At 49.8% G+C, this 18,236-nt stretch overlaps 1 protein-coding gene across 4 annotated transcripts in view; it reads right to left on the bottom strand.

Annotated features, from left to right (window-relative positions):
- INTS3 (integrator complex subunit 3) overlaps window positions 1-18,236 on the bottom strand; it is a 39,454-nt gene that overhangs the window by 9,714 nt on the left and 11,504 nt on the right. For all 4 annotated transcript variants that reach the window (XM_025997102.2, XM_072732355.1, XM_072732356.1 and 1 more), the window contains 14 exons: window positions 13,148-13,261; window positions 12,870-12,954; window positions 11,208-11,274; window positions 8,318-8,462; window positions 7,323-7,452; window positions 5,941-6,038; window positions 4,392-4,583; window positions 3,435-3,522; window positions 2,906-2,985; window positions 2,451-2,542; window positions 2,075-2,181; window positions 1,056-1,175; window positions 632-761; window positions 199-253 (listed from right to left, as the gene is read on the bottom strand). In XM_025997102.2, coding sequence (XP_025852887.1) covers window positions 199-253; window positions 632-761; window positions 1,056-1,175; window positions 2,075-2,181; window positions 2,451-2,542; window positions 2,906-2,985; window positions 3,435-3,522; window positions 4,392-4,583; window positions 5,941-6,038; window positions 7,323-7,452; window positions 8,318-8,462; window positions 11,208-11,274; window positions 12,870-12,954; window positions 13,148-13,261 — 1,503 coding nt within the window. The remainder of the gene's footprint in view (window positions 1-198; window positions 254-631; window positions 762-1,055; window positions 1,176-2,074; window positions 2,182-2,450; window positions 2,543-2,905; window positions 2,986-3,434; window positions 3,523-4,391; window positions 4,584-5,940; window positions 6,039-7,322; window positions 7,453-8,317; window positions 8,463-11,207; window positions 11,275-12,869; window positions 12,955-13,147; window positions 13,262-18,236) is intronic.

Genomic DNA, 18,236 nt, shown 5'->3' with positions numbered 1-18,236 from the left:
GTGAGTGGCATCACCACAGGACCTAGAGCCTCTACACAATATGCTTCCAACTCCAGGACCCACAAAGTGCTGCTCTGCAGTGGGGACCCATCGGGGGCAGGAGGGACAGGAAGGAAGGAGCCAGCTGCCTGGGCGTGGAGGGAAATCTGCACGGGGTAGACTGGGCTGCTTCCTCCTGGGGGTGGGGAATCTCCTCACCTCTAGGACCTGGTCCACGATTTCCTGCATGACCTCACACTGGGCCTCAGTGTCACTGTCATATGGGATGGAGAGGAAACATCAGAGATGTAAATGGCAGCTGAGGGCAGGACACACGTCCAACACAACCCACTCACACACAGACAAAACAAAGGAGCTCTGTGTGAATCTAGGCTTGGGTAGGGGAGGCTTTAGGCCAGAATTTGGGGTTCCCCCGGCAGAGGCCCTAAGAGCAGGGAAATCTCCACTATCCTGCTTTGGTTCTCAGAAGCTGTAGAGTGTGATCTGGGTGCCCAGTTGACCCAAACAGCAGAAGATACCCCCAGAGCCTCCAAAACCCCACCCTACCCTGGTCCTCCCACCACCCCACGGAGTAGCGGGCAGAAAGCCTGGGGCTGAGCCTCTTGAGGCAGAGGGCAGGAGCTGCACCCACCTCCCCTTCTGGAGCTGGAGCACTTTGTCCCTGAGGGACTCATCCAGTTGGTCAAGGTAAGGGGTGATATCGACCGGCTCCTCCACAACTGTCTCCTTGATAGGGTGGAAGCGAAACTCCCTCTTCTTTCCTGGAGGGAAAGATTCAGGACAGCAGTCTTTTGCCCAGACTCCAGCAACAGGGGCAGCGCCACATGCCGGCGGTGCAGAGAGCCTGCGGCATGTGCCCTGGACATGTGTGTACTCAGCCTCAGGGGCCACGGCTCCTCCTTCCCCTCTTGCTTCAGGGCTGAGGGTGGGGCTCTGCGCCCTGGACTCCCACCCACTAGCCCTGCTGACGAAATGAAGTCAGGGGGCTAAGGCAACAGAGAAGCTGCTCCAGCCACCCCCGGTCCTCTCAGGGCCAGGACCAGGGCTGCGCCCACCTCTGCTGCCCAGGTCTTCCTCATCGTCACTGAAGGCTGCCTCTGCGTTGTCGTAGCAACCCTCATCCTTGTCCGACATGTGGTTATCCATCTCCACAGAAACCGGTTCCTCAAGTTTGACTGGAAGGAGAGACAAGGCAGTCTGAGGGTCTCCAGTGACCTAACATGCTGGGCTGGGGGTAGGGGGCAGGGGCCTCTACAGAGTTCATGACCAAAATGGACTATGGACCCTGGAAAGACAGACATCTGGTCCTCACAACCTTCCACAACTCACAGGGGAATCCTGTCAGGAACAAGAATGGTGTGGGACATGCCCACTGAGCTCCACCTGCATCGGCAAACAGATTGAGACCAGGGACAGCCCCAAGTGCTCTTCCCCTGAAAACCAAGCTGGGAAGCTCTGCTTGGCTTAAGCCTTACACCATAACAAAGAAAGACGTGTGTGAGGGATCCCTGGGTGGCGCAGCGGTTTGGCGCCTGCCTTTGGCCCAGGGCGCGATCCTGGAGACCCGGGATCGAATCCCACATCGGGCTCCCGGTGCATGGAGCCTGCTTCTCCCTCCGCCTGTGTCTCTGCCTCTCTCTCTCTCTGTGTAACTATCATAAATAAATAAAAAATTTAAAAAAAAAAAAAAAAAAAGAAAGACGTGTGTGTATCACTGGGAGCAAGACTTGAGACCCAGCATGACCACCTCTCATCAGGGCTCGGGGCCCGGGGATGAGAAGAGAGAAGAGCTGCAGGAAGTATGTGAGGCAAACACAGGTCCCATAAAAGCGTTCCCTATGGAGGAGAGGCTACTGAGAGAAGATACAGGAGCTGAGGAGCAGGTAAGATTGGATGGGGAGGGAAGACCAAAGAAGACAACACAGAAACACGTTAGAAAGTAGGGAATGACAACCTGGGACAGTCACAAAGGTAGAGAACCGCCCCAGGGTGACAGACATACAGCTCAGGCTGAGCGCCCTGGGTGTCTCCACGCCTCTTCTCAAATAGGTGACAGAATGGGAGGGCTCCATACCTTCCACGGGTGGGCTGGGCGAACTACAGAACTCAGGAAACTTCTCCCTCAGCATTGCCCGCAGCTCCTTATCCAACTTAGGATTGTCAAACAGAGGAGCCAAATGCCTAGTGGGGAACATGAACAAAGGTCAACATCAGAGCTCCTCACTTCAGTTAGAGAGAGGTCTATGCCAACTAGTACGACTCAGACTCCTGGACTATGCTGGCAAGACAGAAATTCCTCTAGGAGTCATCCTAGCAGTCTGACACAGAGCCATACTTTCTGTACCACTCAAAAAAGGGTCAGCAAGGGGTATGACAGTATCAGAATGTGCCTGACCTAGTGACATATGAGAAAACAGCCTCCCCCGTCTATAGACACATAAAGTTCTTACGCCAAGACCCGTTTCTCCACAATGTGGTTGAGGGAGGAGAACACACCCTGTCGCACATGGCCCTCCAATGGTGGATAGAAGTTGGGAATGATCTGGAAGGGAAGAAAAGAACAGAGAATAAGCACACAACACAGAGTGTTCTGCTGAAGTAGAGCTAAAAAGCTGCTTTGGTTCTGAAAAGGAAATACTGGGGAGGATGGCTGCAGAAAGGTCCGGAATATTCCTCACCACTTCAGGTTACTAAAATGGCTCATTCTTTCTAGACCTAGCTGTTCCTCAGAGAGACTGGATTCTACCTTAAGTCATTATCCCTGAGGTCAAGAAAGACATGGAAAGACATGGTAGGAATATGGAAGGGGAACATTCATTAACCTGGGGGGCAGGACCTATGACCACAGCTGCTCCCATGACAAAGGGCACTTACGGGCCCATAAGGTGAAGGGACACACACTTACACGGCACATGAAGTCCAGGAGTGTGGCGGTGATGGCTGGGTGTGGCTTCATGGAGTGGTGCATGACCAAGATAGCTGGTTCTGGGGAAGGGGGAATTAAAGAGCGCCCACATCAGACAGTCCATTCCCAGTTCCATGAAACAAGGCATCAGTCGGTACATAGGAATGGTTTGAGAGAGAGCTGTATCCCTACCCCCGATTCCCACTGACCAGACCCAAAAGCAGACAACCCCCGAAGCAGCTTCTAGCCCATATCTCCCCTGTCCCCAGAGGCTTGGACGAGGGAGGTGGTAGGAAAGCAACAGCCCTCCCCCCCTGGAAGCCCAAGCACAAGCTTTAGTGCAAAAGAGCAGGAGTGAGCCCTTGGCCTCACAAAAGCAATCTCCCTTCTACACCAAGGGAGCACTGGTGAGGAACTGCTCCCAGATATGTTGCCTCCCCTGACATGGCCGAGATTTACAACCACTGTTGCCGAGGCCAGGAGGGGGCCTAGGAGACAGAGGTGGTGCTGCCCAGGCCCAGTCACATACCTATGTTCATGATGCTATCCTTGTCTGGGCTAAAGAACAGCCAGTCGTAAAACAAAGCCAGCTTTGCATTGGAGGCAGCGACATTGGACTGGAAGAGAGATGAGAAAGGAGGGCTGGTTTCATCAAGCAGCTTCAGAAGCCCAAGGCAGACTCCAGACCCACTGCTGCTTATGTATGAAATAAGTTCAGGTCCTACTGAAACGGGTAGAGCCCCCCAGGGGTGACAGGCACTCAAGTCTGCACATGAGCGTGAGTGGCCATGGTCTCACTGACCAGGGGGCCAAGGACTGACCTGGGTTTTCATACATTCCTGGCCTAGGAAATGAGACTGGGGGCCTAGCTGACACACCTCTGCGTTGCCCTGACACCCCTAGGCTGCCTTGGCTGGGCTCTCCAGGCACATTCCTGACTGAAAGACCCCTGAAGGACAGCCTGTTGTTGTGTCTGAAACAGCACATTCCAAGGACCAGGTCGGAAGGCAGCTAGAGAACAGAGAGCAGACAGTGTGGAGTTTCCCACACAAGGAATAGGGAGAAAAGTGCTGGGAAGACATGGCTGCCCCCATGGAGTCCCTATGTTTGCGGAACTATCCAAAGTGGATGCTAAAAGGCTGCTAAGTGAGGGTCTCAGGAACACAAGCCCTGAATCTGAGAAAGGAGCCATCCCAGAGACATGACCACACATGGTTCTGAAAGCTAAAAGGAAAGACAGGGAGGCCTGAGAAATCTGGGCTTGGGGATCAGCAATAAAGGCAAGAGATGGGCCTGTTCAATCCCAGACGCAGATGGGGAGTACTGAGTACTGTCCACTTCCAGAGACCCGGCTAGAGGCTGGACGAAGGCTGAGACATTCAGCAGGAAAAAAGTGAATGGATGGCCCATCGGGGTCAGGACGCCAGAGCATCAGGAAGAAGCATGGAAATAGGGGGATCTTAGAGTAAGGCCCTTCACCCCTCACCGTGCACGTTGTCAGGAGCCAACCGATGATGGCCCATCGGGGCAAGATATCGGAACTCAGCACTTCGTTAGAAGGGTGAACAACCCCACAGATGTAGCGGATGAGGTCACAGCGCAGAGATTGACTGTCTGGGGTGGACAGGTACTGGCGCTGGAACCAGTCCTGGTAACGCTTCTGTTGACCAAACCGCACCTGCAGGAAAGAGGTGTTGGAGAGACGCACAGGGTCTCTGGGAAGAGGAAACCACCAGGCTTCACCCAGACCTCAGTCTCTTCCCTCGATTCATTCATTAACTCACTTTCTCCTCTATTCTCTCCTTCTTTGGGAAGACGTCCTTGTTTAAATCTTCCTTGACTGGAAACAGTGTTGAGATTCTTCCTCACTCACCTGTTGTGCCAGGATGCCTTCGTTTCTGCCACCCCTCCCCCCCAATTTCTGGCTCCTTTCTCCTGTGCTGGTCACTGAGGCTCAGTCCTAAGCATCATCTCGAGCCCCTGTGGCCAGCAAGGCACACTCCTCGAGAACAAGAGCAGAGCCTGTCTGCCACTCAGCATGGACACTCAGTGACCTATGGGGTCACAGACTTCTCAAGCCTTCTTGCAACAATGCCTTCCCCTGATCACACTCTACCAAGAGGAGAGAGCTGGGTTTTCTCCTCTTCTGTTCTCCAAACATACCCAAAACACAGAGTAGAAAGAATAAAACAATACTCCTGGACCAACACTATCCAGTAGAACTTCCTGCAAAGATGGTGCCTACTGAGCACTTACGATGTAGCTAATGCAACTGAGGTACTGAATTTTTAATTTTATCTAACCTTAGCTAATTTATTTATTTCTTACAAGATTTTTAAAGTCATCTTCTACATCCAATGTGGGGCTTGAACTCATGACCCCGAGATCAAAAGTCACACGGTCCACTGGCTTGAAATTGCAACCCATGGCTAGTGGCCACCACATGGGATAGCACAGATCTGGATGGTTCTCCTGGATGACTCAGGAAACCAAAAGTGGACTGAGCCAGTGGCTTCCCAACCCCAGACAGACTGTAGAGGAGCCGTTGCCTGGAAACCCTGTTAAAAACATAGATTCCTCATTCAGATTATCTGGGAGACTAGGATCCAGGAAGGTGTATTTTTAACATGTTGCTCAAGCAATTCTGCCATAACTCAGCCATGTTTGGAAATGAAATGGCCATTGCACTCTTCCTGAGAACTTGCCTGCAGCCAGAGGAACAGTGGGTTTCCCAGAATGAACACCTCACTCTACCCTTTTACGGTACATCACACTTGTTAATTACATCATTTATGTGTAATTATTAAAGACTATTTTAGACAGATTGGAAGCTTCACAAGAGCTCCAACTGTTTGCACCTCTTTTACTCAACCCTGAATCCCCAGCTTGTAGCGCCCTGCCCAATGCCAGGTAGATTGGGTTCCTACCTGACCACCACTCTGCCGGTCGACGTTCAGTGGTAAGGCATCTGCAGGCTGGACAAAGAAACCCAGCCAACCTGCAGTTTCTGTTCCTGCTGCAAAAGGTTAGCTTACCCGGGAGGTCATGAAGAGGAGCTTAGTCTCCATGTCAGGGGTCAGACGACATGCTAGAAATTTTCGGGATGTTCTTGACTGAAGAAGCTGCAGGATACCTGAACCAAGTGTGTAAAGGAAGAGAAAAGAGAGAACCCTGAGGACCAGAAGGAATGGAGGGCAGGTGGGAAGTTGGCCCAGGTACTGATGGCTAGTGGTCTTGCTCTGGGGGAGGTTCTAAGACAAGACCAAGAGAGTTCAGCACTGACACAAGTAGGGGTTCTAATCAGCACCTGCATGTTCTGCTCCAACCAACCACCATCCCGAGGACCAGATACATGACTTCTCCTCTGTCCCTGGCCATCCAGAGCCCTCTACTCACATTATTCCAGGTGGCAACATGTGGGAAAGTTAGGGGAAACAGGGGAAACCCTAGCCTTGCTTTCTGCTCCTGACGGTCCCATCCCTGGGTCCTGGGAGCAATGTGGTGTTGTGGGATAGGCACGGGCTCTGGAGTCAGACAGACCTGGATCCAAATCCTGCCTCTGACACTCACTAGCTGTGTGGCCTTGGGCAAAATACTTAATCTCCTTGAACCTCATTTTCTTTATCTGTAAATATGGAAAGTAAAATATCCATCTTACAGAGTTGTCCTGAGGATTAAATGAGTTAACATACATGTGTCTAGCACACAGTAAGCACTCAAAACAACTCAACACATGTTCAATATAAAAGCAATATGATATAAGGAGAATCAGGATTTTCCTCTCCTTCCTGACTCTGCAGGGCCTAGGCGACTGTTTCCATGTGCACACCCATGTACACACACACACACACACACGATCTGCCTATTCACACATGTGTGCTGGAGGAGGGGTGGGGAACCCGAAAACCAGAAAGGGCGATCTAAAGGACCTTGTCAGGGAGAAGCTCAGAGACTCTCTCCCTGAAGAGAATTTTGGCTAAGCAGGATTCTTGGAATTCAGAGGCAAGACTGCACTCTTACAGGGCTAATTCCAGCCCCTCTGCTGACTCAGTCTACGAGCTGATCTCTGACTCCCTCTCTGGACCCAGTGAGGCTGGAGGCTGATCATCAGCTCACCTCCCAAGTCTAAGAGTTGCAGGGGGAGGAGGAGGATGATCACAGTTATGTTTCAGTTCTTCTTAGGAGCAATGGCAGCTGGAGTCTGCCAGGCAGGGGCTGCTGGGAACCACATGAATTGTTTTGTACCTCTGCCATTCCCACATCCAGCTGTATTTGGCAGACCCTGCCCTACCCCAAGCTTCCTGTATTTGGCTGCCAAAGCCTCTCCTGCCCTCTAGCCTCTACCCTCTTGATTCACTCAGCACACATACACTGACCTCCCACCTCTCAAGGGCAGGATGCCCTGGTCCTCACTTACCTGTGAACTGAGGACTTAAAGCCTGAGGGTTATGGATAATATCTTTCCAAAGCAGTTCAAATTCTGGTATCCTAGCAACATTCTGAAGTAGTCGTACGAGGTCCCGGCCAATCATCAAACATTCCATGAACTTGATGAGGGGAGGAAGTGAAGAGAGAATAGAAACACAGACTATTTTACCTGCTGTGGGGAGAACCAAGGAGAGCTCATTCTAGGGAAGGAAGGAAGGAGGGCCCAAGGGACAGGAGGGTTTCTTCTCTTCTGGAACCAAAGGGGAACAGAGCTAGAAGCTGGGGGCTGAGCTCAAGAGGACAGGTTACTGCAAACTACTGAAGCCCTGCTGACTTCCGCATGAACTTGTTCCCTTGCCCTCCCAGATGAAGAGGACAGGACAGGACTAGCAAGCTGAGCCCCAGATACTTTCCCCAAACCCCCTGGTCCAACAGAACAGTCTGTGATAATGGAAATGATCTTCATCTCTGTGCTATCCAAAACGGTAGCCATTAGCCACATGCGGCTAACAAGCACTTGACATGTGGCTAAGTCAACTAAGTAACTGAACTCTTAATTTTAGTTAACTTTAATTGCCACATGTGGGGAGTGGCTACTAGAGATTATAGTCTGGGCTCTCTCTTGGGAGATCTGACAGCGGACAATTCACAACCCACTTGAGCACAGCCATCACCCGGGTGGGCAGGCAGGAAGGTGACATAACCGTTGGCAGCTTTATGTCTGTGGTGTGTAACAGCATTCCTGAAGCTGACCAGGAAAATCCCTAGGATGCCAGTTCAATAGACAGCATTTGTAGGAGCCAGGGCTAACCCGCACGGATTCCCCACCCTCCCCCTACCTTTGTTTCAGAAGGATGAGAAAAAAAAAAAAAAAAACAAACCCTCCGTCTCTCCAAAACGACATCCTTGGCCTAGATCACCTCACAAAACTCACGTAAGTTTCCCATCCTGGGTTTCACTTGCCTACACTGTTTTCATCCTCACCCGTTCCCGAAGCAGTGACATGCAAAAGTCTACTTCCTTCTGCCGCAGGGCCTGGAGCTGGGCAGTCCCGTGGTGGTCGACGATGAGACGGAGGTATGTGTAAACAGCCATGGCAATGAGGATGCTGCTCTTCAGCACCCACTCCCTGCAGAAGGGGGGACACCTGGCACCTGGGCTCTGTTCAGGCCCGTTCACTCTCCCAATTCACCTCCCACATGTGGCTCTGGGGCCTCAGCAATGTCTGATGATTAATATGGGGAAGTGGTTCTTTGATTCCTTGACTGCCTGCTCATTATCTATCTTGGACCATCAACTGGCTAAGGTAGAGACAACTTCCTACTGCTCTACCAGGCGCCCAATAAAGCACCAAATGAAAGCAAACTCTCTTTTTCACATAACTACTTAGCTTCCAATAAAGTAACTGTGAATGCTTATCATGTGTCAAACACCATGTGAGGTATTAGGGACAGAGATTACACCATAGCTGCCCCCCAGCTCAGAGAGTGGAGGAAAGAGGTTCTAGAGGCATCCCTAAGTTAGCAGCTCTAACAGCACGGAATGAGGACTACTAGGGGTTAAGACCCTTTGAGGACCCTGGAGGATTTAAGACACACTGTGTCAGTCCTTCCATTGTACCTACCATTAGAAGCCCACCATGTTATATGCCTTTCCCTGGCTGGCTCTCTGGCCACTGCTCCCACTCCCAGACAATGAATCACAATCTGAAGAGAACAACATGATTTTGGATGGCAAAGCCTATTGTTCCAGGAGTTTTAGAACTTTCCCGGGGGAAAAGAGGGTAATAAGAGAACTGTGTTCCCTGCTGCTTTAAAAAGAGTAGAAGGGATGCTTGGCTGGCTCCGCCGGAAGAGTGTGGACTCGATCTCATGGTTAAGTTCAAGGCCTATGTTGGGTGTACATCTCTCTTAAAAATTTTTTAAAAGTGAAAAAAAAAAAATTAAAAAAAAAATTTTTTTTAAAGTGGGCAGCCCAGGTGGCTCAGCAGTTTAGCGCTGCCTTCAACCCAGGGCCTGATCCTGGAGACCCGGGATCAAGTCCCATGTCAGGCTCCCTGCATGGAGCCTGCTTCTCCCTCTGCCTGTGTCTCTGCCTCTCTCTCTCTCTCTCTGTGTGTCTCATGAATAAATAAATAAAATCTTAAAAAAAAAATTTTTTTTTAAGTTGTGGCACCTGCATGGCTCAACTGGTTAGGGAGCTGACTCTTGGTTTCAACTCAAGTCATTATCTCAGGATCAAGGCCTGCATCGGGCTTCTTAGTGGGGAATCTGCTTAAGAATTCTCTCTCCCTCTCCCTCAGCCCCTTCCTTCTGTCCCGCTCACACTCTCTTATCTCAAATAGATCTTAAAAGTTTTTTTTAATTTAAAATTTAAAAAAATAAAAATAAAGCTAAAAAGACAGTGGGGAGATGACAGAAACTCTCCAGTGCTGCCTCAAAGTGCCTAAACGGGGAACTATGCTTCCCAAGCAAGTAGCTATCCAGGCTTTGGCAGCTCTGCTGGAAAGCAAGGAACCTGAGGAAGAAGCCGAGGAGTTTAATTAATCCAACGAGGCAATATCCTGATTCTGGAAAAGCACTCAAGCCACCTAATTAAAGAACTCTGGTCTTTTCACAGAACGAATGCAGTAACCAAGGACACTGGGGAGGCCCTCCCCACCTGCTCTCTGTTAATTCTGCTGCCCAACATACACTTGGGAGGGAGAGAGGGAGGCTGTAGAAGACAGTCTTAAACATCCAGGGACTCATTTGCACCAAAGGATTTGAGTTTTTGGAGGGTAGGAGACTCTTCTGACTATCTGACTCTTGTACATGGAGACTACTCTAACTGCCCAAATGAGGAAAATTCAGCTTTACAGGAGCAGGAGGTATTTGGCACCAGAAACAAAATGAGAAAAACCACTTTTCAGGAAGATTGTGAGCAGAGGTGAGAGGTGATCGATGTATCTGAATCCTGGGATGGGGTAATGGAGAGAAAGGGAAGGTGAAGCTATCGGACCCAGGACGCTAGAAAGGCAGAGACCCAGCAAGATACTGCAGTGCGGAGGCAGGAAAGGTGGGGCGGAAGACACACCACAGCCTCAGCTGCAGCCCCAGCTGCAGCCCCAGCCGCATCCAGGGCACTAAGTGGCACTAGGTGGCGCTGCAAGGCACCTGACCCAGCCCTCCACCGAGCAGGGCTTAGAACAAGTGTGAGTAAGGGAGGAGGTATGTCCTATCCACAGGAAATACAGACACCATTAGCCCTTTCAATCGTCTGACTACTGCGCTGCCCTTGCACACACGCACTCAGAAGTCAAGCAAGGAGAAGACCAGGCCACTGGACCAAGAGAAGGCCTCACCCCAAACAAGTGCAGATATGGTACAGCCCTCATAAAATTTCTGGTCCTTTCCTTCGATGGGAAAGGGAAAGAACTAGCCAGAAGCCCGGTGTGCCCTCTATGCCCTGTGTGCACACTTGGGCCAAGTTCCCAGGCCTGTTCCTTCAGTGCCCCACCACTCCCCCTGAGGCCCTGAGACTTCAGGAGAGCACAGTTCGGGTGCAAAGCCTCAGAAGGAGAAAGGGGTACCTGCCAGGCCTGGGTGGTTGGCTGGCCCCCACTATGCTGAGCTCATTCTCCCCCATCTCCTCCCAAAGATAAACATTCCAAGGAGGTCTGGATCAAAAATAGACCCTTATCAGATGAAACTAGTTTTTCCTGGGCTCTGAGACCTTCTATCCCACCCTTTCATCCCTTTGGGCCAGACCATGGCATTAATTCCTTCATTTGCCTCTCCCTCCCCCACCTCACCCTAACTCCAGGTGTTCCTAGGCCGCCTGCCAGCCCTCACACCCTGCCGCCCACGCTCTTGCCTGTCATGGCAGACTCTACCTCTGTTCTGTCAAGATATCCAGGACACTCTCTGCCAACCAGATATTTTTTGCAGTAACATCTCCACCTGATTTCAAAGAAAGAGAAAACAAAATGAAAATGGCTCTGATTAACGACTCCGCTAATTCAACACATTTCTTCACCCATCCTGCTTCTCCATCCCTAACTGTTAATCCTGTCATGGAGGTTCTGAGTGTTGGAAAAATTGCCTTCTGTTCAGTCAGGCTTTAAAGTTTCTCCTTTGCATCCTCAGAGAAAGAAGGGAAAGGAAGGGAAGCTCTAGATTCTTCCAGAAACCAGAGCTGTGACTTTTCCAGAGCCTGGGTGTTGGAATGGGAATACTCTGACCCTTGAAAGGGCATGTCTGGGAGAGACATGAAGAGCCCCTGGTTGGAAGAAAGGGTGACACCTCAAATAGGGCCTGTGGTGCAGGTGGCCAGTGACACTGGCAGTACAGCATCAGGGTGTCCCCAATCCCAAGTCTGGCTCATGACAGGCCAAAGGTTTCTTGCTTCCAGGTATCATGGTCTTCCGTGCTTGCTGTGGAACTTCCTGGGACAGAAGTAACACCTGGTGATGCCAGACCAAGGTCTGAGGATGGGAAGAGGAGACTATGGACCAAACTGGGAAGGCAATGCCAGGAGGTAAAAGCCAGCAAAACACTATGCCTGCTCCAGTCCTAATTTAAAAGGTCAATGTTGGGATCCCTGAGTGGCTCAGCGGGTTTAGCGCCTGCCTTCGGCCCGGGGCATGATCCTGGAGTCCCAGGATCGGGTCCCACATCAGGCTCCCCACAGGGAGCCTGTTTCTCCCTCTGCCTGTGTCTCTGCCTCTCTCGCTCTCTCTCTCCGTCTCTCGTGAGCAAATAAATAAATAAATAAATAAATAAATAAATAAATAAAATCTTTAAAAATAATAATAAAAAAATTTAAAAGTCAATGTTCACATAGTCACGTATCACACAGAGTAAGGCTTATGCACAACAGCTTATGCACAACAGGAGTACCAGTGTTACAGCAAATCCTATAGAGGAAGCAAAGAGCTAATGGGAATAGTGAGATAGAGAGCAGAGTCGGTTTTAAACAAACATATGTGATATTGGGAGTAGAAGAGGTAGCATGGGGAGGCCTTTTGGGTATTTAGTGGCTTGGACAGAGATCACTGATGCCAAGGAGATAATAAAACCCAAATGTCAGGGTCTCTTCTATGACATAGTTCCTCCCTTAAACTGGTCCCCATCACATGTCAGAACTATTTGGAAGCAAGCGTTCAGAACATGGGGGTGTAGCCCAGGAAGACACTGGATTTCTGAAAGCATAATGTGATGGAGACAAATGATGTGCCCTCACTTCTCATTCCTTTCAGATCCTTCCTGATCCAACATACCATGGAGCCCCAGAGTGAGGACTGGCCAACACAGGCCAACTATTCTATATCAGACCCTGAATTTGGCAGGAAGGAAAACAAGGCAGACTTATTGCTTCAAAAGACCCCATTGACTTTTATGTTTCTTTCTGCAATGTGTGGCCAGAGGAGACCTGTCTCAGAAAGAGAGTCGAGGCAACCCAGGAATTGAGACCCCCGGGCGCTTAGTCCTCCATCGCCCGCATCTAGCCTTTGGGTTCCTTTCCTTTCTTCTTTATGCTCTTGTCATCAACTCACCAGCAATCTGCTTCATGAATGTCATGCACACACCATCGGCTCCCAGAACCCCACTCTTCACTAGTTCCCGTACCAACCACACCAACTAAAGGAGAGAGGAAAAGATGGATGAAGAGGAGGGCCTGTGAATTTGAGTAAGGGGTGAATCCAAGCATATTACAGTTCAGGTGTATAAAGGTAGGGGTGTGTTACCCCAATTTCTCCTTCCCTTCCCTTTAGGAGAGAGGACCCATCATCTGTGATGTCTCTGAGCTGGATCTCTCTTCTCCTGGCCTTACCTGAGTACGGCAGGTATCCTGCAACTTCAGGTACTTCTCCATGAGTATCTGGTTGATCTTATTCAGGACGATATTCATGCCATCACGACTCACCAGAGCCAAGTCCCGGTAACACTGTGAGAAGCAAGGTTTTTTTTTTGTTTTTTTGTTTTGTTTTGTTTTTTTAATTTTTATTTATTTATGATAGTCACACAGAGAGAGAGAGAGAGAGAGGCAGAGACATAGGCAGAGGGAGAAGCAGGCTCCATGCACCAGGAGCCTGATGTGGGATTCGATCCCGGATCTCCAGGATCGCGCCCTGGGCCAAAGGCAAGCGCCAAACCACTGCGCCACCCAGGGATCCCGAGAAGCAAGGTTTTTAAGCAGCCGGCAGATTGAGGACAGGCTCCCCCCTTTCCCCTTAAATTCCACCCATGGGATTTAAGTGGCAACAAAAGACCTTCCACTCTGGATGCTGTCCTTCCACAGGGCTCCTCCATCCTGAACCCACCCCTGGCCCTGTCACACAAGGTGAGGAGAAGGAGCAAAGCTACTCTGCTAAGGCTCCTTGTCGGGGCACCTGGGTGACTCTGGTTGAGCATCTGCCTTTGGCTCGTGATCCTGTAATCAAGTCCCGCATCAGGCTCCCCACAGGGAGCCTGCTTCTCCTTCTGCCTGTGTCTCTGCCTCTCTGTCTCTCAGGAACAAATAAATAAATCTTAAAAAAAAAAAAAAAAAAAAAAGGCTCCTTGTCTGCCTCTCTCTCTCTCCTCAAAACTTGTGGAGGCCATCTGCTTTTCATCTGCCAGTGAAAAGTCACTGCAGAATGGGTTTGAACAGACCAGAAAGGACCCCAAGGAGGTTTTTAGACCAGTATTGACTTGGCCAGATGAAGCAAAGGGCTAGGAGCATTAGGGAAGGGGATCTCAGGGACCAAGGCCCCAGAAGGAAGGGGCGGGACCAAAGTGAATTTCCTTAACTAAACACTTCTCCTTTTCTCTGTACTGCCCTTTGCTCCTGTCAAGACTGGAAAAGGAAGGAGTCTGTAAGGATACCCAACCCCGGGAAGGTGTGGGAGGGCGTGCCAATCTTCTCTGAGTGTTCTTGCTCCCAGTCTCCTGGCTCTCTAGAGACCAGACTCCAGAACAAAGGCCTTAAGAGGCCTTACTGGCCTGCTGAGCTACATTCCGGGAGGGTCTCAGCACAAAGGGTAAAAATGAGGTGGGCTGCACCCCACCACTTCAGAAAGTCAGTGGCATCAACAATCATATATATGGTTGCATTTGAATCCCACAACAACCCTCTGAAATAGGTACTATTTTCTTTATCCCTACAGATGAAGAAACAAGTAGAAGAGAGTAAAGTAACTCGCCCCAGGTCACTGAAGGGACGGAAGAACCAGAATCAAAGTTCAGGCAGTCTCTCTATCTAGATTCCATGCTCTTAGCACCTCTTTACCAGGGCTAGAAATTGCTGTGAGGAGAAGAGCATGCTGGGGAGGGGTGTGGGGACTGAGGGTGGCTTTGAGACCATATTCCTGAGTGCCTTCATCAGTGTCGTTCAGAAGAGAAGTGCTCCTACTCTCTGGCCTCAGTGTAAGGAGGGACTCCCGAGAGGTAAACTACTGTCACTTCCTCTTGCCTCTACTGCCCTAAGTCAAATGACTGATCTGATAAAAACAGCAACACTTAGACATCTCTCCTGTGCCACAAACTCTTCACACCCCAAGGAGGATTTGATTATCCTCTGGCTCTGTCTGAGATCAAAAAGCCCAAGCGAGGGGATAAAGAACGTCTACACGGAACCAGTGAACTACTGCCAACATACCAGTCAGTAAATGGAGCCTCCCCTGCAGATACAACTTAGAGGATGGGCAGAGAAGAGAGAGACAGAGGCAGAAGGAAATTCTGTCAGGACAAAGACAGAGACCAGACTCACCAGAGAGGAGCCCTGTCTGTTCAATCAAAAGCAGAAATGTAGAATAGACACAGGACAGGGAAGGAGGACAAGTCTCTCTGGAGACACCAGGGACAGATGAAGAAAGCAGATACTGTCTGCCTAATTCTACGTGCCATGTGGGACCTGGTCAACCACACTGCTGCTCACACGTGCAGCTGAGCACTAGGATGCCCCATCCTGATGCCGCCAGTTGCCTCACCAACTTCTGTGCCAGTTTTCTGACTGACTTGAAAGAGAAGCAGAGAGTTTCCAAAGAAAGGAAAGGTCTGGATAGTGAGGAGGTAGTGCCTCTGCCCCAAGGGTGCTGGCAGTGGCAGTGCTCCAGCCTGAGCCTATGCAGCCTAAAGGCCTGGTGCCTTGACTCCTCCATTAGAAGGAACCTTTTCACTGATGCTATACTTTTCCTATCCGCTCTGTCTACTGACTGCTACAGCCCCTCCATCTCCCAATCAGGCCTGCTCCCAGCTATTCAGCTCAGACATCAAATAGGAAAGAAATAAACTCAGACTATAAACGGAAGAGCTCCAAAAGGCCAGATGAAAGTAAAGGTGGGCAGCCCCAGTGGCCCAGCGGTTTGGCATCGCCTTCAGTCCAGGGTGTGATCCTGGAGACACCGGATTGAGTCCCACATTAGGCTCCCTGCATGGGGCCTGCTTCTCCCTCTGCCTGTGTCTCTGCCTCTCTCTCTGTCTGTCGTGAATAAATTAATAAAATCTTTAAAAAAAAAAAAAAAAAAGAAGGTATACAACTAGAACAAAACCCACCCCATGCACATTCCAGTCTCCACCAAAACCCAGCCTGCTTTATCGGTAACTGAGTGCTCTTCTGCACCTGTCCAACCGGCCCTTGCTGCACCAACTAGTGCAGAGAACGGGCCCGGATGTCTGAGCCCGCCCACCAGCACACTCCCACTCCTTAGCTCCTGCTTTCCCAGAGCAGGTTTGCAATGTACTCAAGACTGTTTCCACTACCACTCTCTCCACCTCCTACCTCTGCTCCTACCTCTCAGCCTGAGAATCTCTAGGAACCAAATCTCTACTCCATCCTGAGGTTTCTGGTCCAGAGACAGAGTCAACTGCAAACAAACCCTTAGAAAACACCGGCCCCTTGTTTTAAGCTGAAGCCGAAAACAACGCATCAGAATCAGTCCTCATCAGTAACTCCTACCCGAAACTTTTGTAGGACAGAAGGATTTCACAAGATAATCACCCTTTTAGGGAAAGGATCAAAGCACCTCAGAGATATGCCACCAATTCTTTCCACACTCTGACCTGGCTCAAGGTCTTTCAGTGACTTATCACCTGCCAGTTTTTCAGCTGTCTTCCGAACCCAACTACACTGCTTTATCTGAAGAGCCCTAGGGTAGCCCGGGTGGCTCAGCGGTTTAGCGCCACCTTCAGCCCAGGGGGTAATCCTGGAGACCCGAGATTAAGTCCTACGTCAGGCTCCCTGTATGGAGCCTGCTTCTCCCTCTGCCTCTCTCTCTCTCTCTCTCTCTCTCATGAATAAATAAATAAAATGTTTTTTTTTTTTTTTTTTTTTAAAGAGAGCCCTGACAGGGGCCTCTCAGCCCCATATGCTCCAGGGAGGGGACTGACTTGGAAACAGCGTGTGAATACAATCCTGGTGCAGCTATGAGGCCCAAGGAAAAAGAAGCACCTGTGCCGCCCGCATAGGGCTGTCCCAGGGCACAAAGACAAAGTGCTCTAGTCCTTGCCATGTCTGGATGGCTGAATTCAGAACCTCACAGGCATTCACAATGCAGAGCGCTATGGCCTTTCACTGCCAGGTGAGGCAAAAAGCTAGAAATACCACCCACATCTCGTCCCCTTCACAAGGTTTACTGATGGACCTTGCTGATTCAGATCCCACCCAAAACAAACAAAACCAGCAGATTAGACAAATTTGCACTGAGGTGACTACACGAGATTTTAACTATATTTATGAAAACCCACACAAGAGAAAACGAAATTTTTTTTTTTTAAGATTTTATTTATTTATTCACGAGGACACAGGCAGAGGGAGAAGCAGGCTCCATGCAGGGAGCCTGATGGGACTTGTTCCCAGGTCTCCAGGATCACGCCCTGGGCTGAAGGCGGCGCTAAACCGCTGAGCCACCAGGGCTGCCCAAGAAAATGAAATCTTAATCTCAACCACTCCACCCCCATCTTTGCCAACAATTTTTCTTTTTTATTTTCTTTTAAAAAATATTTTATTTAAATTCAGTTTGCCAACATATAGTATAACACCTAGTGCTCACCCCATCACATGCCCCCCTCCGTGCCCATCACCCAGTCGCCTCATTGCCCCAGCCCCCCTTCTGCAACTCTTTGTATGTTTCCCAAAGTTAGGAGTCTCTCATGGTTTGACTTCCTCTCTAATTTCCCCCACTCAGTTTCCCTCCTTTCCCTTATGGTTCCTTTCTTTATTTCTTATATTCCACAGAAGAATAAAGTTATATGAGGATTGTCTTTCTCTGACTGACTTATTTCACTCAGCATAATACCCTCCAGTTCCATCCACATCAAAGCAAATGGTGGGTATTTGTCCTTTCTGATGGCTGAGTAATATTCCATTGAATATAGATACCACATCTTCTTTATAACAATTTCTTTTTTTTTTTTTAATTTTTATTTACTTATGATAGTCACAGAGAGAGAGAGAGGGAGAGGCAGAGACACAGGCAGAGGGAGAAGCAGGCTCCATGCACCGGGAGCCCGACGTGGGATTCGATCCCGGGTCTCCAGGATCGCGCCCTGGGCCAAAGGCAGGCACCAAACCGCTGCGCCACCCAGGGATCCCTTTATAACAATTTCTTCTCAAAAGAGTAGCTATAGCAGGTCTTATTACTGTTTAACAGCACCAAATTGGAGACATTCATTTGTCTTCAAGGATCTCGGTGGTAAATCCAGTATGAAAATGAAATGTCAAGTTAACTCAGTGAGATTCCAGCCCAAAATGGCCTGAGACACCAAGGACCTGTGACTACCTGCTATTCTACCACCTATCCTCATCTTGGACGCTACTCCAGTTGTCATCAGAGGAGTATAAACACAGCAAGCTGCCACACCCATAGATCCTTCCCCTGAGGTTAATTCAAGCAGCTATGCCAGGGAGCCAGGGGCATCCTGTCCTTGTCCCTGGGAATGAT

The sequence above is a fragment of the Vulpes vulpes genome, chromosome 13, assembly GCF_048418805.1.
Source record: "Vulpes vulpes isolate BD-2025 chromosome 13, VulVul3, whole genome shotgun sequence".
Classification (NCBI taxonomy): Eukaryota; Metazoa; Chordata; class Mammalia; order Carnivora; family Canidae; genus Vulpes; species Vulpes vulpes.
Note: the sequence above shows the minus strand (reverse complement) of the source record. Positions and strands in the feature narration are given on the sequence as shown.